At 38.3% G+C, this 23,463-nt stretch overlaps 1 protein-coding gene across 1 annotated transcript in view; it reads left to right on the top strand.

Annotated features, from left to right (window-relative positions):
• Nucleotides 1–23,463, top strand: part of Su(H) (recombining binding protein suppressor of hairless) — a 53,951-nt gene that overhangs the window by 17,968 nt on the left and 12,520 nt on the right. Inside the window, exons 3-4 of the mRNA XM_065222271.1 lie at nucleotides 6,751–7,299; nucleotides 22,917–23,459. Of these exons, the coding sequence (XP_065078343.1) occupies nucleotides 6,751–7,299; nucleotides 22,917–23,459 (1,092 nt within the window). The remainder of the gene's footprint in view (nucleotides 1–6,750; nucleotides 7,300–22,916; nucleotides 23,460–23,463) is intronic.

The raw sequence follows: 23,463 nt of genomic DNA, 5'->3' as shown, positions 1-23,463 counted from the left end.
GTTTAAGGTAGAGTTTTTTTTAACCGGGAAAAACCGGGAATTGATAAATGGAATTTGAATGGACACCCTGATAATTTCAAGGACATCTCAAAACGAATTTCTACATAATTTAACGTAGAATTCCAATTGAACTTTCAGAAGAATTTAAGGGAGAACTCCAAGACAATTCTGTGGAAAGTTTTAAGGTAGTTCTGATGAATTGCATGTGAATTCTTCGAATGCGAATTTATATAAAAATAGAAGGAAGCTTCAAAGAATTCTAAGAAAATGTTTAAAATTCGAAGAGAATCTAAGGACGAATTGCATGCATTTTTGAAGTGTTAAGCAGAGGTGTTCTGGACTGTTATATAGACATTTTCAAGGTACCCTCAGAGACTTATCTTAAAAGAATTCTGAAAAGTGCTTTGCGAAGGGATTTTTTTTAAGGAAATGCTTGAGATCAATAAAATAAAACAAACAAAATTTGAAGACTTCGTAGCAGGTCCAAATTAAAGATCCAGAAAAAATACATCTATCTTTGTAATGGCCCGTATAACCTTGTGATCTTTTCAGCTCAATCGCATTTGGTTTTATATTTAATATAAATGTATATTGTCCAAGCGGAAAGATTTCCAAAATTTCGGGAAAAATCCGGGAAGTTGCTATTGAATCGGGAATTGCTGGTTACCATGCGTTTGGATTCGCTGACAAATTCAACGATGGACTCGAAGAAAAACGCATTCTACCGTTTATTAAGACACTCATAGAAGTATAGTCGCTATATTCATAGTCTGGCGGATAGAATTTCGATTTATCAAAAAGCGAATCACATTTTACAAACAAAGCGTTGATTATTCTTTCCTCGCTAATCGAACGCAAATTACCAGCATCATCGGATAGGGGAAACTTTCCCCACCCAAAGATGGTATTAATTTGCGTAGGCGAGTCTTGAGTCACGAGAAAAAGGGTTCCGAATTTTTGTTCGCAATAGCTGATATCAGGGTGGCCAGATTATTTTTTTTTCATTATTCTATATTTCTCAAAACTTTTATCGGTAGTTATCGGTAGTTATCGGTAGGCCGTCTTAAGAAGGCCAAAACTTTAAACCTTTGTGAGCGGGAGGGGGGACTCTGTTTCAGAACAATACCCTTCAGTTCTTCTGCTTCAAACCTAAGAGGAAGAGGAGACAACTGGCTTCTTACTATTTTATCTATATCTCTATCTATATCTATATCTCTATCTATATCTATCTCTATCTGTATCTTACGCAACTTAAATCGGCCAATCACGAGCTGGTTCGCATTTTACAGAAAAGTGGTTCGTTTTCCCCACCGTATTGTCTCCTCTTCTCTTAGCTCTAAACGTGTCGAAATCAATATTTATAATTCTAACTACGTACAAAACATAGGTATTGAACATTTTTCAAGATTACTAAAAATCTGTGATTGTCGGTAGGAAAAGTGAAAAATCGGTAGTTTTTAACCTTTAGTCTGTGAATCGGTAGGTCTGGCCACCCTGGCTGATATGCTCTTTTCTGTTGTTGGTCGTGATTTGCTCGATTGGTTCCGCTATTTGACAGCTCTATTGGTTCCCGAGATTCTATTCGCCAGACTTTGAACTATACATAGAACCTGTGAAGCTTTGGCAAGCTGTCACTACAGCTGGGAGGTATTTTAGTAGTATCGTGACAACAGAATGGATTTTATCGAAAATGTGATTAATCCCTAGTTCCTCAAAATCAATCAATTTTGGGCAATTATCAAGCGGAAGTTTAATAAAATTGACATGGTGAATTGGGATGCAGTAGAGGTTGACCAGAAGTGTGTGCAAAAGAATTCATTTTAAATTTCAATCCGTGATTTTTTTATGATCCCTATAGAATAATCTTCTGACATTTTTTTATAAAAGTGCTACAAAAAAACTACAATTTGACTGCCTAACTTTTTTGTTACGTCAAATCAATCCAGGGATAGAGCTGACTTATTTCGTTCAGATTCTAAATGGACCATGCTTTAGTCCGAGATTTCGAATTTCCAATCTATTGAAATATTTTTAAGGTTCTACAATGTTTAAAATGTTTTTAAGTTCAGAATTCGACTAATATAAATCTTAGTTTTTTTAAATGTCATGGCTCTTTACCTAAACCTAAATCCAAAATTTTCGCAGTTTTCCTCTAGTACAAAAACTTGATATTTATATAGGTATCAGACTCTTGAGAAACTCTATATGTTTGGGATTTTTGCAAAAATATTCCTATGCGTAGAATCGATTTTGACGTAGGACTACGTCTGTGATTTCTGTATGGGGGACTTTGTGAAAACCATAAATGGAACATGTAACAAATTATGAAAGATTTTGAACGTTAATAACTCAGCTGCCCCTGGAACAATTTCAATAATTTTATCACCATTCGATCAAAAATATTTCTACGCCACTGGTAAATTTAATACTTAATCATTTTTCAAAATGCCACTATTGAAAATTGCACGAATGTGCAACTGTTGCTATGATAATTAAAATTATCACCGTTTGCCTGCGAAAAGCGATTTCCCTAACACAGATTTCAAAGTTGAATTCTATCTGGTCTCACCAAACGGTGTTTATTCAATCACCCCGTGGTGAGTGGTGGCGTTCTCCAATACACAACGAAAGGCTGCCTGCAAGCTGCGAGCTGCAGGCAACATGAGCATCCATAGAAGTAGGGAAAAGCTGCACCGCTATTGATCGGAATCAGTAGCTCTTCGTGAGTCGCTGTGGGCCATCTATGCCAAGCGCGTCATACTAAAGAGTATGAACAGAGGTAACCTCGCTCAAATTCCTATTCCTATACAAAACGCAAGCTCCTGCTGAAGTTAACAAATAAGATTTATTATATAAGACCACGTAGCCCTACGTCACCATTGCGTACAGCTCCATAGGGCTGTCCTTTGTAGTTTTTTCCTAGTATCTCAAATTCCAACACAATTTCTAACTTCATTCTTTCGCATTTTCTTATTTGGACAATAACCCATGCGGCCTAACTGTGACCGACCTAGTAAACTTTTGCGGGATTCTCCAGCATCGTTTTGTCTCTACATGAAGAATGAAAATAATTTTTTTATATTTTCTAGGAACGATTGAATTAAAAATTTACCTTTTTAATATTCAGTTTGGAGGAAATAAAATTTTAATCACAATTTTCCTGTAGATTGTTTTATAACAACTTCTGCTAAACGCAAATATTTGACAAATTCAAACAACTACTGTCCCATGCATCACATCGAATTAATTGTGAATAACTTATTTGTGCATTTAATTCCAGCTAGCCATGTTGACAAAATATTGCATTAATTTTCATGCTTAAAATCTTAGTCTTTTCAAATATAACATTCACACGAGTAATTTCAGTTAGGATTATTCCCCCCTTCTGTGATTACGACCAGAGCTGCCTATGAAAAAAATCTGCGATCGATTTTCATCTACAGGTTTCGTTTTCATTTTCTGAAGTTTAAGCTGATTCAACTAGAATTTGATGCCAACTTTTATCAAAAATTCGTAAATAAATCAAAACAATGGTGTCTTAATTCCCTTTGATATCCGGGCCTAAAAATAGCCTATTCAGTAAGGGTATGGTATTACCTATTAAGAGGCAGCGGGTTCAATTCCTGCTCCGGTTTTGAAAATCTTTCAGGTTGGAAATTTTCCCGATTTCCTTGGGCATAGAGTATTGTTGTGCTTGTCACAAATTCATGGATTGATTGACATGGAAAGTTCTCAAATTATACCTGTGAAAGAACTTCAAGAATACTAAATTACAAACTAGCGAACACTCGCATTAGAAGGGTCAAGAGCCAAGAAGATGAAGGTGTTAGATTATCTACGCAAGAGAAGGTGGTCTAAAATTTCTTGCACATTGTCTACGTAATTTATGGACAGCCACTCATTCATGGGTTTAGCAGTGCTTTTACATTTTCTACGGTTCTCTGAAGAGATTTTAACCGAAACCTATTAAGTGCTTCCCATCGCTGAATATGACATTGAAAAGTTGGCATCATTTCCCTGTCATCATACAACATAATCAATAATGAAAATACTACTATAAGTAGCAACACAAACACAGCACTGACCAAAATGACGGGAAACACAGTGCAGCAGCCTTTGATGCTGGTACATCACGATGACTGGACTATATTACATCTAGAGCTAGAGAGAGAGGGAAGCTCAAGTACGCGTGAACATCATCAGTCACACAGCCAAGGTCTTACTGCTGCAGCCTGATACCAGACCCATCGAGTACATGTGAAACCCGTCATGGAAAAAGGCAAGGGAAATGATTGAATTTGGTTTAATCACACTCCGACTGCACATACTACATGTACACATCATCGGCGGCCACCAGAGATTGGTTCCCAGCCAGCCAACCAGCCAACCACGCAACTGAGTCAGTCTCCTCGTCCACCCATCTCTTTCGCTCTTGATTAGTTTGGAGGAATTTTCTCACGGTACTTCTTCTCGGCGATGCTCTCTTCTCTGCCGTGGACTCTGGTGATGTTTGATCGTTTGGTGTAGTTGTTGTTGTTGTTGCTGCTGTTTTTGATGTTGGTGTCGCGCTTTTGTTGCGGCTTTCGTGTCTGGGTCCAGAGTAGAGGCCCTCTTCACTCACCGCCAACCACCCCCATTACCCACACTGGACTGTGTCTGGTGCGGGGCCGGTGAATCCGACTAAACGACAACCGGCTTTCCGTCCGGGTTGGATAGAGCAATAAACTACTTAAATTCGATTTATGTGCGGAACTTTTATCGTCTCAGCGCGTATTTTATGGGGGAAAATATTTCGGTATTGCGTGAGAACGCACACTGCCAAACGGTCGGCGAGAGTTTGGAACGCATTGGTTAATCCACTTCTGCATACATTAACATTGTCACCTCAAATGAGTGTAAAATTATTATTCAGCAGAATACTGTAATACCTATAAACGCATAACAGTGTCATGTGATTTTTCTGTGTTTTCAAGAATGAGTTTTCCAATGGAATTCATTGTTTACAACCTGCATTTTACCATCTCCGCGAAAAAATAACTTTTTAGATCTGAATATACCGTAAAGATTACCTAAGATAGGTTGTCCAGGTTGTGGGCAATTTAGGGAACAGCTATTGGAAATTTGATACTGTGTGGCAATGTCGCATGCATTCATTAATATGTACAGGTGCGTGTCATTATATTGCAGGTCACAAGTTCGTATCATATCTAGAATCAAGTCACGAATGACATAAATGGAGTTTTTGTGTTATTCCATGTTCCATCAAAATAGTCTTAATCTATTTTATGACCTATTACTATTTTTTATGGCACTGTTGACGCAGTTTCCAATTGATTATTTAAATTATTCTGTGTAATTTTTCTGTAACTTTACTGAAAATAAAGCGGTAATTTGATTGATTCATAGCCATATTTTGTCAATATGTCATTAACTGTTTGATTATTGCAAACAATAATAATGTTCGGATACTGCAGTACCAACGCACGGGGCCAAAGAGGCTTCCAATACTAAACATAATCCATGCGCACATCGCACTAAGCACTGTCAGCTTTCATTCATATCAGACCCAGACTTCGAAAACAACGCACCTTACTCCACGCTCATCTGTCTGCCGTTGTTTGTATGTTATTGTAATAATTTAATTCAATCAATTCAATCTAGTACTGTTTCCTCTGTAGTTTTGTTGCTTTCTCGCTCGCTCTCATCTACATCTGTACACTATCACCCTTACCGTGCGTCGTGATTCAATCAGATTCAACGGTAACATCGTCATACCAGCACCGAGAAGTAGCGATCCCAAACTTCTACAATGAATACGATCCTTAATGAGATTAGTGATGCCCAGTGGTGGGTATAATTTTCAATTTTATCCAACGGGTGGTCCACACGTTCCAGATTCCGGTGTTCCAATTTTGCGCACATGGGAACATTATTTCGGTCGTCCAATTATCATGTGCCGCGTATAAAAGCTTACAAAAAAGCAAATTTTCCACTAAATTTCCTCGAAATTGTTACGGCGCAGGGAATGGGATGTTAATGTGTCCCATGGACACATCTAGCGAAACGCATCCACCAAAATTGGCAAGACACATCAAACATCAACATCTCCTCGACAGCGCGGGATATTTGTAGGCAATTTTTCAATTATTTGATCATTTTCCTTAATTTTTGATTGCTCGGTTCGGTGGTGAATAGATCCGTGGGAAAATCAATCTACCACCGAGCTCGAAGGGGGTACCTACGGCTTAGAAGAATAGACACAGAGAGAGAGAGAGGGAGAGAGAGAGGCAGAAGAAGCAACAAGCAGACAGAAGAGAAACCGCAGGAAACGACGAGTGTTTATGACTAGCTAATAAAATATCTCGTTGATGATCGATGATGATCTCTGTTTTGGGCTTCATTTGATGATATTGCAATCTTGATGAGCTGGAACTCGCTCTTAAAGATCCGAAGATGGGTCGAAATTGTAATTGCTGAATTATTTTCACCCATTTTCCTTCGTTCCGGTGTTCGTTCAATTCCCATCCCATGGATCGTCGTCAACTGTGGATCAAATGAGGACTAGTACAGCACAAATTGAAACCATATTTACTTCGTTAGTCCAGTAAGAGGCCGGCTTGTTTCAGCTTCGATGTGACAATATTTACATTCTGAGGAAAATGTGTTAGCTTTGATTTAATGACATTAATTAAAAACATTAGAATACAGTCAATTTCTAATGGTGATTATTTTTCTTTTACCCTATTCCAGGTTGCTCAGAAATCCTACGGCAATGAGAAACGGTTCTTCTGTCCGCCTCCCTGCATCTACCTGTTCGGCGAAGGCTGGCGGCTACGGAAGGAGCAGATGCTGCGCCGCGGCGAAAGTGAACAATCCACCCAACTATGTGCCTTCATCGGTATTGGCAGCTCCGACCAGGACATGCAACCGCTCGATCTGAACAACTCGAAACAGTACTGTGCCGCCAAAACGTTGTTCATATCCGATTCGGACAAACGGAAACACTTTATGCTCTCGGTGAAAATGTTCTACGGTAGTGGACACGATATCGGTGTGTTTCAGTCCAAACGAATCAAAGTGATATCAAAACCGTCGAAGAAGAAACAATCGCTAAAAAATGCCGACCTGTGTATAGCTAGTGGTACGAAGGTGGCACTGTTCAATCGGTTACGATCGCAAACGGTCTCGACGAGGTACTTGCACGTGGAGGATGGGCACTTTCATGCGAGCTCGACACAGTGGGGTGCGTTCACTATACACCTGCTCGATGACAACGAGAGTGAGTCGGAAGAGTTTCAGGTGAGCTTGAATTGTAATATTCAGTAGAAGATAAGGTCGATTCCCGGTCCGGTTTTGAAAATCTTTCGGGTTGAAAACTTTCTCGATTTGCGAAAGCGTGGAAATAGAATATTATTGTGCCTGCCTTACATTATATAATTAATTATTAATTAATAACTGTGAATGTGCCAGGAAAAAGATGGATATGTGACACAGAAATTCTTTCCAATTAGGCGTAATTTATTTTTTAAACAATTATTGACATATTCGCAACATCTCCATTTCTCGTAATCCCTCACAGAAAACTATTTACTCTTTTTCCGGTAATGTTTTCATTTTCTTAACTACATTAATTATGTCACGAAAAAGTGAGGAAAATGTTACCCCTCCTCCCTCCTTTCGTCACATTTTTTCTATACCTAATGCATTGCTTGTCACAAAATCTTACACTCCCTCCACCCTTAGAGTGTGACATAATATATGCATAACCCCTAACCGAGAAATCAGAAATACGGGAAAAAGTCTGTAATTCGAAATCACAAAAAAAAACCTGGAAAGTCCGCTAATTTTGATGGCAAATCAGAAAAAATATACTTCTTTCTTTCTTAAGGGATTTGGGATCCTGAACACAAATTAATGACCCTTGAACTGGACAAGATTTTCAGTATACAGTCACATTGAAGAACTATCAAGAGAATTTTGGAGAAAATTCAAAATAAATATTGAGGAAATTTTTGAATAAATTCTAAGGATAACATCTAGGTAATTCAGAGAAAAATTCCATTGGAGTGTTGGGAATAACTCTTAGAAAGTTTATAACAGAACTTCAAGTCAATTATGAGAGTTTGGAGTAGAATTTTAAGGAAGTTCTGTTGAAAATTTATGAGCGAATTACAAAGAGAGTTCAAGGTAAAGTCTCCGGAAAATACCAAGGGAATCGAATTTTAAGGGTATAAATCCAAAGGAAATCTGAGAAAAGTTTTAAGAAAATTAATGATTCCAAAGGCTTCTAGAGAAGAATGCAGTGGCATCGCGTCCACATGTGCAACCTGTGTACGACACAGGTGTAAATAATAAAAAAAAAGGCGTTTAGATTTTTATAGATCTAATGGTCACATTATAGCTGTACTTCGTTACTCCAGACCACAAGTGACCATGAATACACTATTTTATAGGGTGGCTCAATTAAATTTTCGACCTTGGTTTGCTTCAAAAAGGATTAAATTCAGTTCGGATGGTCTGCCTAATCCCTAATGCATTGATTTCTAAGCATGTCGATATCACTACCTTAACAAAACTCGTTAAATAGTGCACCTAAAAGCGAGCTTTTTGGGTGGCGTCAACGCGTCAAACGGAAGCAACACGGAAACAGCAGTCTGGTACGCTTTGGACGTGTATCATACTTGCAGACCGGTTTGAATGTGTGAGTTTAAATTAGAAGAACATTTGTGTATGGGTGACTAAAGCGTGCATTTCTCGCTGTGCACTTGGATTTCTGATTGCAGGCAAAGAGAGTAATAGAGAAAGAGAGCGCAACCCGAGCAGAAAAAACATAACCAAATTCAGGTATGAAAAAAGGATAACTGGCAAACTAAATATCAGGCATAACATTTGATAAAGGCACAAAAGCATTTGTAAACAAACTTTCTAAGGTCCTTTACACGCGAACCAAAGTACGCCCACGCAAACCAATACAACTTTCGAAAAGGTGAGGGGTTTGCGTTAGCGTTCTTTGGTTCGCGTGTAAAAGTTTGTTTACAAACGCTTTTGTGCCGTTATCAAATGTTACGCCTGATATGGTATTAAGAGGTAAAATACCAAAAAATAATACATCAAAAATATTCTACGAATAACGAACTAATAAATAATTTAGTTATTACAACAACAAACGGATAACAGACGCTTTTTTAGATGCCAGAATACCATAGTTTGTTATTTTGAAGGTCTTCTAATACCAATTCAATAACTCTTTTAGGTGTTATTTCCTAAAATCTGAACGATCACATTTTGTTATTTTGGTACTCATTTCATATTTTATAAATTATTTCGATAACTAAATAATATCAAAACAAGGTTTTATACCACAAGCATACCAAAATCTGGTATCACACCACATTAAGATATTCATTTATTATCGATTATCTATCGGTTCCTGTTCGGGAAAAGCTCGCTCTCACTCTCTTGTCAGTTGTAAATCTCTCAATTACCGATGGTTGCACCGGTGCGCCTGCCGAAACTTATGAGCTTCTTCTGGTTCATTCTGATAGTGTTGATAAGTTTTGCAATTCCTCCTACTTTGGTTAACGCGAAAAGGGCCATACAAGTTTTGTTTACACAAGATGATAGGCCCTTTAAATGTTACGTAAGGTAGTGATTAATATAGTAATTGAGAATATGTCCCTCGAATTTATGGAGCATTGAAAAATAAAACAAAAACTAATATGTGCTGGTAAACTATAACGAACAAAATTTGGTGCACAGGTAAACAAATGAAAAGCACGCGACGCCTCTGGAAGAATGTCTGGAGAACTTTAAGATAATTTAAAGCTGAGTTCCACCTCCTGCAATTCGAAAAGTTCTGATTTGCCTAGGAATTCTAAAGAGAATTTTTAGCAAGTTTGAAATATAATCATTGAAGGGAGCTTGGGAAGAATATTTTTCTGCACAGAATTGCTGGACTGTTATAAATAAATTTTTAAAGGACTCCCAGAGAAAATCTCAAATCTATTTTAGAGGAATTCTGATAATATATCTGTGAAGGAAATGATTCTCAAGGAAATTTTTGAGATCATTCCAAAGTGCTCTGAGCAAATTTTCACGGTAGTAATTTTGAAAACTTGGAACGCAGAATAAAATTTGCGATCCAGGAAAAATAGTATTGTCTTAGCTATGACCAGGCATCGAAAATCATTTACATTCATTTGCCATTTACTTTTTGGATGATGTATAAAGCTTTTGTAGGTTATTGCCATTTAGAATTTAGAAAAGTTTGTTTCAAAATTTTCTTGGATTTCACCTTAGAATTCTGTTGAAATTTTCCTCAGAATTTCCTTCAAATGCTTCTTAAAATGCTCTTGAGGAGGATCTCTTGGAATTCTATTGAAACTCTCCTTAGAATTCGCTTAGAAAATTTATTCAGAATCTCCTGGAACACTACTCAGAGTTTCTTTGGAAATATGCTCAGAATTTCCCGCCAAATCCTGTCAAACTTTTTGATATTTTTTCAAAATTATCATAATTTCATTTACGAATTCTCTTGAAACTAATTTCAAACTTGCTTAGATTCCCTTGGAAATATTATCCATGTTTTGTTGCAGCTCTCGTTAAACATTATCTTTGATTAATTGATCGATCAACATCGATTTTCAGGCGTAGGTGATTGTTAGGTGTAGTTTCAGGATTGTAGTCATAGCATCATTAAGTTTGCCTCATTGAATCCCCTCCAGAATTCCCTTGGAATACTCTTTTAAACTCCTTCCGATTTGCTTTAATCCGATAATCCCCATGATAGTCTCTTCAGATCAACCTTAGAAATCACCTTACATTTTTTTGAAATACATCTCAATTTTTTTTCCTCTGTTCGGCACTTAACACCACTGCGGCCAGTAATTTGATCTATTGTAGTATATTCCCTGTCCTTAGTTTAGTGCATGTCGTATTACTCCATCAATATTGAGAAATGATGAAGTATTCGATTTTTTTACAGTTGTGATTCTTGCATTTATCGCAAGGATCCGACTCAATGAAAAGGTTCCGCTATTTAAACCCTTCGGAGTGTTGAAACACCCTCCAAAGGCGCGCCCCTTTGTCAGTCAAAATTGGATTCCTTAGCAACAAAAACAAGCAATGACACCGATAATGACAATGCATCAGAACCCTAGTCTTAACCACTTCAAACTAGAGAACAACGAATAGAAGATTAGGAATCACATAGATGGAGACTAACTAACTAATTTTTTCCTTGTTTCAAGATCATCCTCGGTGGACAAAGCCGAGTCTTATCACTATCAACAAGGCATAAAAAGTAATATGTGTTCCTTGGATTACTGAAAAATCCTGTTCCCCTAGTTTGAAGTATTCAGGACTAGGAATCGGTGGTAGATGTTACATCCCGTAACGTACCACGAAAAGGTGATCTTTCGTTACGGGGCTACTTACTTCTCAAATTACCTGAAACTTCAATTAAAATTTCAGAATTCCTCATCCCTAGATTTCCTCTATTAGGGGCCTCCCTTAGCTCAGTCGGTAAAAGGCGTAGCTACAAAGCAAGACCATGCTGGAGGTGGCTGGGTTCGATTCCCGGTTCGGTCTAAGAATTTTTCGGGTTGTAAAATTTCTTGATTGTACTTGCCTTGCCACACAATACTAATACTAATGCAAAAATGGTACAGGCATCTCTCAATTAATAACTGTGGAAGTGCATCTAGCACACTCAGTTGAGAGCACGCAATATGCTAATATGCGATAAGCAATAAGCTAGAAATTCAAAGAAGAAGAATAAGAAGAATTCCTCTACAATTTAAAAAAAAAATTGGCCTTTCCATCATAATTTTCTATCCAATCATTCGAAGTGTCAGAATCCTAAAATGTTGTCCAAGTCCCAGAGACATTTTTTTCATCTGAGATCTTTAAAATACACCATATTGGAAGTAAGAAATCTTGTAAAGATCAAGAATGTGAAAAACTTTCCCAGTGTCAACCTATTGAAAATGTTTTCGTGTAATCTTAAAAAAGTGTTTTAGTCTGGAAATTCGTATTTTATTCCGTGTGCCTCATTGTTTAAAAACAAAACAAAATATACTCAATCTATCAATACGATTTAGTGCCGATTGAATAATTTACATGTTACTTATACAAAATTCTGAGACGTTTAACATTATTTTAAATTCAGGACTTCATAAAATTATTTAAACTATGCTAATTTTGGATCCTACGAAAAATTGTGGAATTTCACTTTGTTTATCATTAATGTGGAGAGGTTTCTCTGGTTTTTTTCCTTGATTTGTTTCCCGTCGATCTTGTTTTCCGTGCTGAGCACCAAAGCTACAGACGGAGGCAGCTCCCATACCTGGACCCTACCTATCGACCCATCAACTCATGAACCGGGGACCAACGGTTTTTCTTCCCTTCCGAAGGAAGACGTGATCAGAGATGTTATGCCTTAGAACATCCCGGCGGCGCCGACTGGTATTGAACCCAGGCCTGCTGGGGTGAGAGGTAATCACGCTTACCACTACACCACTGGCGCCGCTTTCTCCTGTTTTCTGCATTTAAAATAAAATGCTGTTACTATATTTCAGTGACATAAATTACTGAAATGCCGGTATTCATTTTTTACCATATTAAGCTGTTTGTATTAAACAGGGAAAAATAGGTTGGACTACCAGAAAAAACGGGAATTCAGTGGCCACCCTGTCCACGGTTACTAATGAACGAACAGATGTATAATAGGGTGCTTGGTTAAAAAAAAGTTGTTGCAATCTAATGGGCCACTCTCTAGTTTCAATCATAACCCGAAAAATATTTGTCTATGCAAAAATGATAAAGATTATTAAAGGCTTAGATATCATGCAAATGGTTTAAATTTCGTTTGGTGAATATGGCGAAATAAAATGTTTTGGAATTTCACTACTATCCCTCTATCTTAGTGTTCAAGTTGTCAGAATGATGTCAAAATTGAATGTGGTTGCCACGACAACGATAAAGAAGCCTGTCGTTGTTGTGAAAAGTTGGAAGGGTTGTATACTAGATACGACCGCAGGGTTGGCGTTGGATAACGTCTGTTATGTGTTGTATTTAATTGTGTATATTATATTTTAGGAATATTCCTTAATAACTCTTTTGCGAAAGTTTGGTGGCCCTGAAAAGAGCCGTTTTGTTGGGCTGATGTTGTTGGGTTTGCTCTACTCTGTCGCCCTGGAGGAGCTTTGGAATGATGTTGGTAGTTCGAAGACAGACAGCATCTCCCCTTCCAGCGTTCCCACACTCCAGTATAGTCCCCAAATTTAAGTGTAACTGTGATATTCTGTATAGAAATTGTCTTCAAAACTAACTCTTTGTCGAATTATTGGTGGCCCTGAAAAGGGCCGTTTTGGTTGTGGTTTTGGAATGATAGATTGAATAAATTATTATGTTTGAAAAATTTCAGTTTTTGCTCCGATCAACAACCATACGGGGCAATATGAGCACCCTAGTAAAAGTTAAGGTTTTGACAGGTTTTCACTAGAAAATAACATGCAGGAATCAAGTGAAATAGAAACATAAGTTCTTTTAGTAACAGTTACGTGTATTGCTCGCTGTAGAACCAGCGGATCAGTAAAATGTAATATAGTGAATGCGATGCTTGTTTTCTTGACTGCATATCTTATAATTTTCTAGAGATTTCGAGCTAATGTTACATTTCCATTATTATCTTAGACATGTAATTGAATTTTGATACGGTTTTCATGGAGATGCATATTAGAAGCATTTTCAACAAGTTTGTAAAAAAAAAGATTGAGTTAATAGGTATTATGCCCAAACGAACGGTGATCCATCTCGCCCCGTATGGTCTTCTTGCCCCCATCGCCTCTATTGGACTGAATTCGGAAACGCTCATGTCCAACCGGTTTTCGTTTTGGGCTGGAAATTCTCTAAAGCAACATATTTAAAAAATCTGGGAAAATCCGGAACATAATTAACAATTCTTGAAATAAACGTAATAACATATAAGTGAATTATTGTCTGGGTAAGTATCTGGCAAGACGATTGAAAATCTGGAAAATCAAATAAATCAGGAATACTGGCAACGCTGTCTCGTTTCATGCCCGTAGAGACAACCGACACTCATCCCATTTTCAGTATTTTGCTACCCACAGTATTTATTGTACCGTCCCTGTATTCATAATATGCTACTCGACGCAGGTATAAAACCACCCTCGACGGTCGAAATGTCATCATTACAGTTTCAGCATCGAACTGTTCGTGTCGTTCGATGCATAATGTCTGGAGCCGCGCTGGATTGCAGTTTCCAGTCGGTCGTATTCACCGTCTACTCCGAAAGGGCAACTATGCCGAGCGTGTTGGAGCCGGTGCTCCCGTCTACCTGGCTGCCGTGATGGAGTATCTGGCCGCTGAAGTTCTCGAGTTGGCAGGAAATGCCGCTCGTGACATCAAGAAAACCCGAATTATCCCACGTCACCTGCAGTTGGCCATCCGCAACGACGAAGAGCTGAACAAACTTCTTTCCGGAGTGACCATCGCTCAGGGTGTCCTGGTCCTGGTGTCCTGCCAAACATCCAGGCCGTCCTGTTGCCCAAGAAGACCGAAAAGAAGGCCTAAATTCGATCCAAGTTCCCACCCTTTAACAAAATCCGTCCTTTTCAGGACGACCAATTTGATGGTAAAGAGTTTCGTTTTCAAAACAGTTTCCTTCGTGGTGCGCAAGGAGTGATAAAATGAATCCATTAAAAACATGGTTGAATCTTTCTGTCATGCTCTCCCTAGTTAATTGATATCTTCATCGAGTAGGTTGATTTTTCGTCTTAATTTAAGTGTAAATTTGGATTAATTTCAGTGCGACAATGAAACTCCTAGGTAACTGTTTGATTGGAAGGTGATTTTTCGGAAAATTGAGTTTGGGAAATGGTAAAAAATGGAGATTTGTAAATGAGCCGAATCGTTGCCGGTAGGCGAATGCCTTTCTCAATTCTCGTTCCCGTCATCAACATGTAGGATGGTGTGCGGGCTGCTGGGCAGTTGTTTGGTATCGTCCGTCTGGACGACGAGAACCGCCTCCAAGTACACATCAGAAAATCTTCACCGATGGTCTCAAATCGTCCGATCTGCAGGCGGTGAACTTTTCGTCCGTGAATGTGGCCGACAAGTCACCGGATGCCTGCAGCTGGTTGGACGCGGTTTACCTCGAGTCGAAGTTTAATGATTTCGAGAAGAATTTCTACTACTCCGGGAAGTCTACTTCAATTTGCATGCGGCAAAGTATTTGGGTGTCGCTGTGGATGAAGCCACAAAGGCACGATTGGCTAAGAACTTGGAGGCTATTTTGAAGAAGGACGATTCTTTGAACAGTCTAGGGCATGCATTTGCTGTGGCGGCAGAGCTGGGAACTAATTGGGCTTTTGCTTACGATCGTGTTGAGGATGCCTTTGTCCAGGCAGATGAAGTCGACGGAAAGATGCTGCAGTTCGAGGGAGGATTGAGCATTACGGCTTTGATAGTGAACGGCGCGTTCAAATTGGCTGCGAGTCTGAATAAGCCAGCTCCGATTATTGCTGATCAGGCGGTCAAGCTGTCCGGAAATGGGCAACTCTTGCCAGAATCTCCCGTGCTGATGGTGAAAGTAAGCGATCTGTTAGGTAAGCCTTTGAGTCCGGCTTTGGCCATTGTGAGCATTTTTGTCACTTCGAAGGCAACAAGCGAAGCGTATTGAAGCGATACTTCTAGATTATTATTACGCCTATAGTGTGGGCTCATAGAACAATAAAACCGAGCCTGGTTAGTAGGTGAACACAAAATACTAACGTAGAACATTCTACCAACATATAGAGTCTAAGAGATTCCTTCAAAAAGGCACAATATATGCGACCGAAACTTCGGATGAAATCCAAACAGATATTTTGAGAGGAACCAGTCGATCACAATCCTCTTAATGAGTTTAACCGGTATTAACAGAGAAATAAGACGCGCTAACCACGAATCCTTGGGGATGATCGTGACACGCTTCATATGGATGACGAATCGTCCTCATCTCATCTTCAGAAAATGGTACCCATTATTTTAATCGGCATCCTTTTGAAAAATTCCCCTCACAAAAAGGCTTTTCATGTACTGCCAGAGGGTAGGGGGAGAGGGGCAATTTAATTATTACTAAAATGAACGAAATTTACGATGTGCGCTTCCATCGTGCAAACTTTATTTTGATTGCCGAAGCATACACTCAAAAAATTTACCACATAGGTATCTAATGGATGAAAACCATGTGAATTTCACATAGCTAAAAATCCCACCACAAAATCACATGAATATCAGGAGGAAGTCATGAAAAAAGTGTCGGAAAGGCATTAGAAAATTAATCTTTAAACTCTTTCTTGATAATGTTGTGGCCCTGAAAAGGGCCATTTTTCCAACGCGCTCGGCGTAGTTGCCCTTTCGCCCCCAGGCTCTGCTGCCGCTGCTCTGCTGCCGTTGCTCTGCTTCCGCTGCTCTGGTACTGCTGCTCTGCTGCTCTGCTGCTGGGTCGACGATCGGATAGACAATGATGGAACGGGCGACCTTGTTGGACGCTTATATAGTAGAACAGAAAATATCAGAGGTGTCAGATACTCGCATCTGATGTCTCGGTTGGAGAAAGTATAAGAATATAAAAAAAATCAATCGATTTTCACCATCTTTAGACAATGGCTTATTTTTAACAATTTTTCAATAGTTTACAGAATGAAATCAATAGTGTTGAAACATTCAGCAAATTGCTAGAAATATTTCCAATCGATTGATGCCATTATCTTGTAAATCTATCGAGAGACGGTTGAGTTATTATCGTTCAAAATCTTTTAATTTTTCGTAACTCATCCAAAATGACTGTTTTCAATTTTGTACCCCCGTATGTTGCCGAAAGACGTTATCCAACGTCAAAAAAATGGTGTTGTTTTCACTAGTTTACAAATAAAAGTAAAAAAATTAACTAAAATACCACTAGTCTCACTGAAAAATAGTATCCAGATGATCGAAAGCAAATTTTCTCACTTTTAATTTGGCATTAAAATAATTGATATAGCTTCATTACAGGCGAAGATATTTATATTTTAGTAAACAAATTTTTATTTGGTGAAATTTCATGTTTTAACTGTATCTAGAAAACTATCCTACTGAGATGTTTTCTGGCCACATTTTTGGATTCAGCGCACGATTTTACATGGGAAATGACCATTAGCGTACAATGTTCAAATATGCTGTAAGCTAGTGTATTCAGCTAGAAATTTTCCGTATTTTTACATTTAATGAATAATATTCACATTTCTTGCTTGAATTGCTATCAAACTGACCGCATCAAAAACTTGGTGGCTTGTTGATCATTGCCATAGCAGCCACATACATTTGAACAACTAGAAGTGAAGTGAGAGCGATATTTGAGAAATTTAAACTGCTTTTATAGTAATCCCCATACAAACTTCAAACCATTTGCGTGACCTCTTAACCTTCCTAATGGTTTAGTGTTTCCGGGCTAAAAATGACCCCAAATGCACTCTTTCTCTTTGGAATTTTTGTTCATGGCCACTCTTTAACTTTGAAATTTTTGATAGTCTTTGATTTTCATCTTTGAAAAAATTGCGACAAGATAATTTTCTTGTCTGTCTTTCAAAATACGGTAAAAAAAATTATACGTTTGGTACGATACGTTTGTTCAAAAGCTCAAAAAACTCTAAGTCGGAAAAAACGTACTGTGTGAATATTTGCACATTTCGGAATTGTTGCCTTCATCCGTATGACGAAGTTAATCCAATGTAGTTCCTATGTATTTGGAGGAAATTGAAACCCGTAGCCCAAATTTGGAATCAAGAAGCAGTGTTGTATTTTTAACAAAATATAAACAATTTGCGACTAATCCAACGGTACGTATGGAAAGGTAAATAAATTTAGAAGTCATCTGTAGAAGAAATATTCCATTTTGTCTAAACATCCGCTTGAAAGAGAGAGGTAAAGTGCGGGTTGTTTGCCTAGTAGGCCGAAAATCAGATCCAATCCATATTTCTTTATTTAAGAGAAAAATGTAATCTTAAACAATGTTCTAATTTTAAGATCATTAACTTGGTAAACTTTTCAAGATTCTGGGACTTGTATTATTTTGAAGATTTGGGGGTTAACAATGTTTGAAACCTACAGTTAAAAAGGCTCGGTAATCAAAATTGCATTGAGCAAGCTGCACAAATTCTTAGGTGGTACAAGTCCTAGGCCATTTTTTCTAGAGTATTGCCACCTCCGTCCATTGGCCAAGATTTTGGGATTGATCTCGGCCATTTTTTAGATGGAAGTAGCAGTATCTCCGGGCATCCCTTAGCTCAGTCGGTAAAGGTGCAGCTACAAAGCAAGACCATGCTGGAGGTGACTGGGTTCAATTCGTGGTCCTTCCTAGAATTTTTTCGGGTTGGACAATTTCTCGACTTCCTGGGCATAGAGTATAATTGTACTTGTCACACAATTATACTTATGCAAAAATGGTACAGGCATCGAAAGCTAATAATTAATAACTGTGGGAGTGCATCTACCACACTAAGAGCACGCAATAAACTAATATGCGAGAAGCAATAAGCTTGAAATGCAAAGAAGAATTGAAAGGATTGTTACTTTAACTAATCATGTTTGTAATATTCCAACGATTTACATAGTTTGAGATGCTTAACGTCATACATCAGACTTAAAGTGGTTACCATTTCTGCTTACTGAGCAGAAGGTCGGGAGTTCAATCCCCGGTCCGTTCCCTTCCTTGAAATTTTTCACTATGCCTTATTCTATACCCATCGCTATTTTAAATCTTCCAGCAACGTTTACCGAACGTATCCTCTATGGCAGCGCTGCCCAACGTGCGACCCGTGTGAAGTGTGAAAATTGTATATAGAGAGTAGAAGCCGAGCAAAGGTCAATTTTGAGGAAGGCACCAATCAGGTTGATCATCTCCTTTACGAAACTCCGTTGTTGGGGAGGGATGGTGAGGGGTATCTCCCCCGCCACCACTGGCAAAAGAGCCGACTTTTAAAAATTTCATAACTTTTGAACCACTGGGCCGATTTTAAAGATCAAAATATCAAATGAAAGGCAATTGATGAAAAATATTATGATATTATCTTTTTATTTTATTTTGTATCGAAAAGTATTGATCGTATTTGCTTTTTAAGGTTTGTAGACAGGGGGTGCAATAGGCTTTTATATTTCCTTGAAAATTTAGGCTTTTTTCAAAGACTTCAAATCAAAAAGACTGGCAACTTTGCCAGAATCCAAGCGACAGATACAGTAGCGCTGCGCTTGAGTGAAGGTGGAAGCAACGCATAGAAAAATGAGCAAATACACAAACCTTTCTTCTGAGGATGTAATCTTTGCTATCAAATTCGTTCGAAGCATTTACCTTTGAGCGGCAGATGACGCGATTGTACACTCAGGTCTTTTTTTACACGGGGGATACGGTCCGTGTAAAAAAAAACCGTGTAAAAAAAAACCTACGAGATTTTGATTTTTCGCATGCTTAAATGTTTTTAAAAAATCGGATTTTGATGCCATTTGTAATTAAAGCATGATATGGTCCATATAGACATATTTAAAAAATTTCTGTATTTACACCAAAAAATGTGATTTTTTTTTAAGTATGCCATTCGATTACAAATAGCTTGAAACGGATAATGTGATTGGAATCAAGTCGATAGGTTGTATCGTTGTCGAGAAATCGTTAAAAACGTACCGTGTAAATCGTGGAAAACCGTGTAAAAAAAAACCGCGTAAAAAAAAACCGTGTAAAAAAAGACTTCAGTGTACCTGTCTCATAGCGTTCGTATGAGAAAATGGAAGATTTTTTTTTTTTAACTTTATTAGAGAGATTTTTAGCCGTTGGCTAGTTCATCTCTACAGAAAATGGAAGAGTTGGCAGTCTTCTTGATATGTTGTCTTCGCTTTTTTATCCAACATATAAAAAAATCACGTATTTGTTTTTTGTTTGTTTTTGAGTTATATTTAATTACCTTTTCTTTTGATATTTTGAACTTTTAAATCGGCCCAGTGGTTCAAAAGCTATATTTTTTTTTAGTCATTTTTGAAAAAAAAATCATTTTTTGAACCACATTGAAAAAATAAATAAAAAAATACGGGTGTAATATTTTGTGATAAGGAACAAAACTAACAATATTTACGAAATTCTAAGAACCCCTATATCGTTTTGCTATGGAATGGCTGTATATCAAAATACCCTTGGATACCTACCTACATCCAGCTAAGCATTCGGTTTACCCCTGAATGTAGATTTCCTACAAACATGAAAATTGACATTTTTAAATATACTTAAATATAAGAAAGTTTGAACATACTGAGAGGTAAGCACATATCATCGGTAAGAGACGTGTGTGTGAGCAAATTTGCGAAAAAAAATTGTTGTGTATCAGAGAACGCTTGCGGAAAAAGACTAGGGTGGGGAACGGATTCGAAACCCAAATACATCCGTAGACCATAGGTCCACCGTTGTATAATTGGCAATGCACCCGTGTACTGAATGGGAATTGTGGGTTCGAATCCCACCGGTGCCCTTAGATTTTTTCGCAAATTTTCTCACACACACACACACGTCTCTTACCGATGTGCGATGTGCTTAACTCTCAGTATGTTCAAACTTTCTTATAAACAATTAAATTGACTGCAAAGTCGCTAAACCGTAAATCAAAGTAAAAGTAATTGATATTCATCACTACGGCCCGGTGGTCGGAGGTGAGGCCGGCAGCTCAAAATGTTATATTCATACTGTACTGGACATATTTCAGCATGTAAGATGTACAACAAAAATGAGCTGTGTTTGTTCACATCGACAGATATTGAGTGGTTGCGGTACAAGCACATATCGTCGATAATAGACGATTGTTGTGTATCAGAGAACGCTTGCGCAAAAAGACTAGGGTGGAGAACGGATTCGAAACTCAAATGTCAAAAAAGTTATTTTCTATGTTCGAAAATCCCCGTACTGTCGATCGACCGGTTTTCGAGCCACGGTTGTCAAAATTTAACTTCTCGTCTGTCAGAAATAACCATGCTCGGATAGCAGGGTTAATCGATAATTTTCCATCTGTCAAATTTTAACCAAAACTTTAAAAAAAATCGCCGAGTGGTTCAGAGCCTTAGGAGAGCATCTTGACAGTAAGAGAAGCGTTTGTTGATTTTTTGCATTGGGCTGAATGGAAACGAAATCTACTGGCAACGCTGCCCATTAGTTCCCTGTAAGCGGGCAAACGTAAATAAGAAAACTAGGGTAGAGCGCTACTTCGTCGTAATCGCCCATTTCCGTTCTATCGATCAGAAAAGATCAATAATATCAATGACTTAACCGTTTACAAATCAAAAATAGGTTTGTTCCGATGCGTTAGTTCATTAGCTACAACATAAATCCTGTTAAAGTGCATTGTATGAATATTTACGCTCATTGTTCTCAAAACAAAAGAAGCGCTCCTAGCAAATCCCCTTTTTCTAAGTTTATCCGTAGGACGAAAAAAATCTAATGGCGTTTCAATGCGTTTGGACGGAATTGAAACTCGTAGAACGAATTTAAAATCAAGAAGCAGTATTAGATTTTAAACAATATCTCAACAATTTGTGACTCTTTATCAAATATAACGGTACGTATGGAAAGGTGAATAAATTTAAAAGTCATCTTTGACAGAAATATTCCATTTTTAATTAAAACTCGTTCAGAAATGAGAGGTAAAGTGCGCGTTGTGCTTAGTAGGACGGAAATTAGATCAAAAACCCTATCATCCTTTCTATTTATTTTTGGTCAAGATTTACGCTACAGAATAGTTCAGCGATGAAAGAGTATACCTTTAGGTGAATTGTAATATAATAAAGTTGAGAGTTTCGTCTTTTCCATAGGCTACCTTTAGGCGAATTAAAAATATGAAATTTAAGCAACGGTAACGGTAACCAGCGTTTCATCTGGTTGGTTCATTCACTTTGTGGCTGTTTTCTTATCTTTCACATAATGTAACGGCCGGCGCCGATGGTGTAGTGATAAGCGCGACTGCTTTCTCACCCCAATAAGTCTGGGTTCAATCCCAGCCGAGGTCGGGGGGATTTTTCTGAGGCATAACAATCTCTGGTCACGTCTTCCTTCGGAAGTAAAGCTGTTGGTCCCGTCATGTGTGTTGAATGCGTGCGATATCCCACGCAGGTGTGGAAGCTGCCTTCCTGCATATTCGATTGCTGTCAATGGATGCACGCTTAGAAATAACTACTTTTACACGAGACGTAATCCTATTGAACGTAAATCGTGGAACGTAGACCATCATTTCATGTAAAATTAGGTGTTCTCAAACCGAAACATACGCAAGTCGATGAAGAGAACGTTTGATTGAATTGATTTTCTCGTTTCTTTCAACTGATTCTTATGTTAAAAAGGCCGCTTACATGTGTCGGTCTCAGGCAACTGAAATTTACATGACATTTTCGTTGTGTGTTGGAAACAGGAGTTACAGATAATGGGAAGCTTATAAAAGTGTTCTAAATGCAACCTACATTTATTGTTTAATAAATCAAATGTTGCTTGCTGAGTTTGTAAACAAAAAATAACACATTTAATGATATGAAATTCAATGAAATTTACACGTTCATGTAAATGCATATTGTTGTTCGTCGAAAATTATTCAATTTCAATTAAACTTTTCGCTGCCATGTAGAAACGCAGTTGCATATAAAATTCAATGGAAATATATTGAATATTAAAAACTATAATGTAAAATTTACTATTTATTGCTGTATGTTTCAACTAAGGCCAGGAAATACATCAATGTTCCACATGTCAATTTTAGCAAGTTTGTGCTGTGTATTCTCGTTTTATCCTTTAGAACACACCGATTATAAAAATCTTTACTACTGATCGCTTCTTACCACTCCTTCCACAGGTTCGCGACGGGTATGTGCACTATGGAGCAACGGTCAAGCTAGTCTGTTCCGTGACGGGTATGGCTTTGCCACGGTTAGTGATCCGAAAGGTGGACAAACAGATGGCACTAATCGAGGCGGACGATCCAGTATCACAGCTACACAAATGTGCATTCCATATGAAAGATACCGAACGAATGTACCTGTGCCTGTCGCAGGAGAAAATCATTCAGTTCCAGGCGACGCCCTGTCCGAAGGAACCCAACAAGGAGATGATCAACGACGGTGCCTGCTGGACGATCATCTCCACCGATAAGGCTGAGTACCAGTTCTACGAAGGGATGGGACCGGTGCGGACACCGGTCACCCCAGTGCCAATAGTCAATTCGTTACACCTGAACGGTGGTGCCGATGTGGCGATGCTCGAGATTACGGGTGACAATTTTACGCCGTCGCTGCAGGCGTGGTTCGGTGACGTGGAAGCGGAAACAATGTACCGGTGTGCGGAATCGTTACTTTGCGTGGTGCCGGACATCTCGCAGTTCCGAGGGGAGTGGTCATGGGTAA

This window comes from Ochlerotatus camptorhynchus, unplaced genomic scaffold (assembly GCF_037179485.1).
Source record: "Ochlerotatus camptorhynchus isolate MF236.1 unplaced genomic scaffold, CSIRO-AGI_Acam_v1.1 ptg000014l, whole genome shotgun sequence".
Classification (NCBI taxonomy): domain Eukaryota; kingdom Metazoa; phylum Arthropoda; class Insecta; order Diptera; family Culicidae; genus Ochlerotatus; species Ochlerotatus camptorhynchus.
Note: the sequence above shows the minus strand (reverse complement) of the source record. Positions and strands in the feature narration are given on the sequence as shown.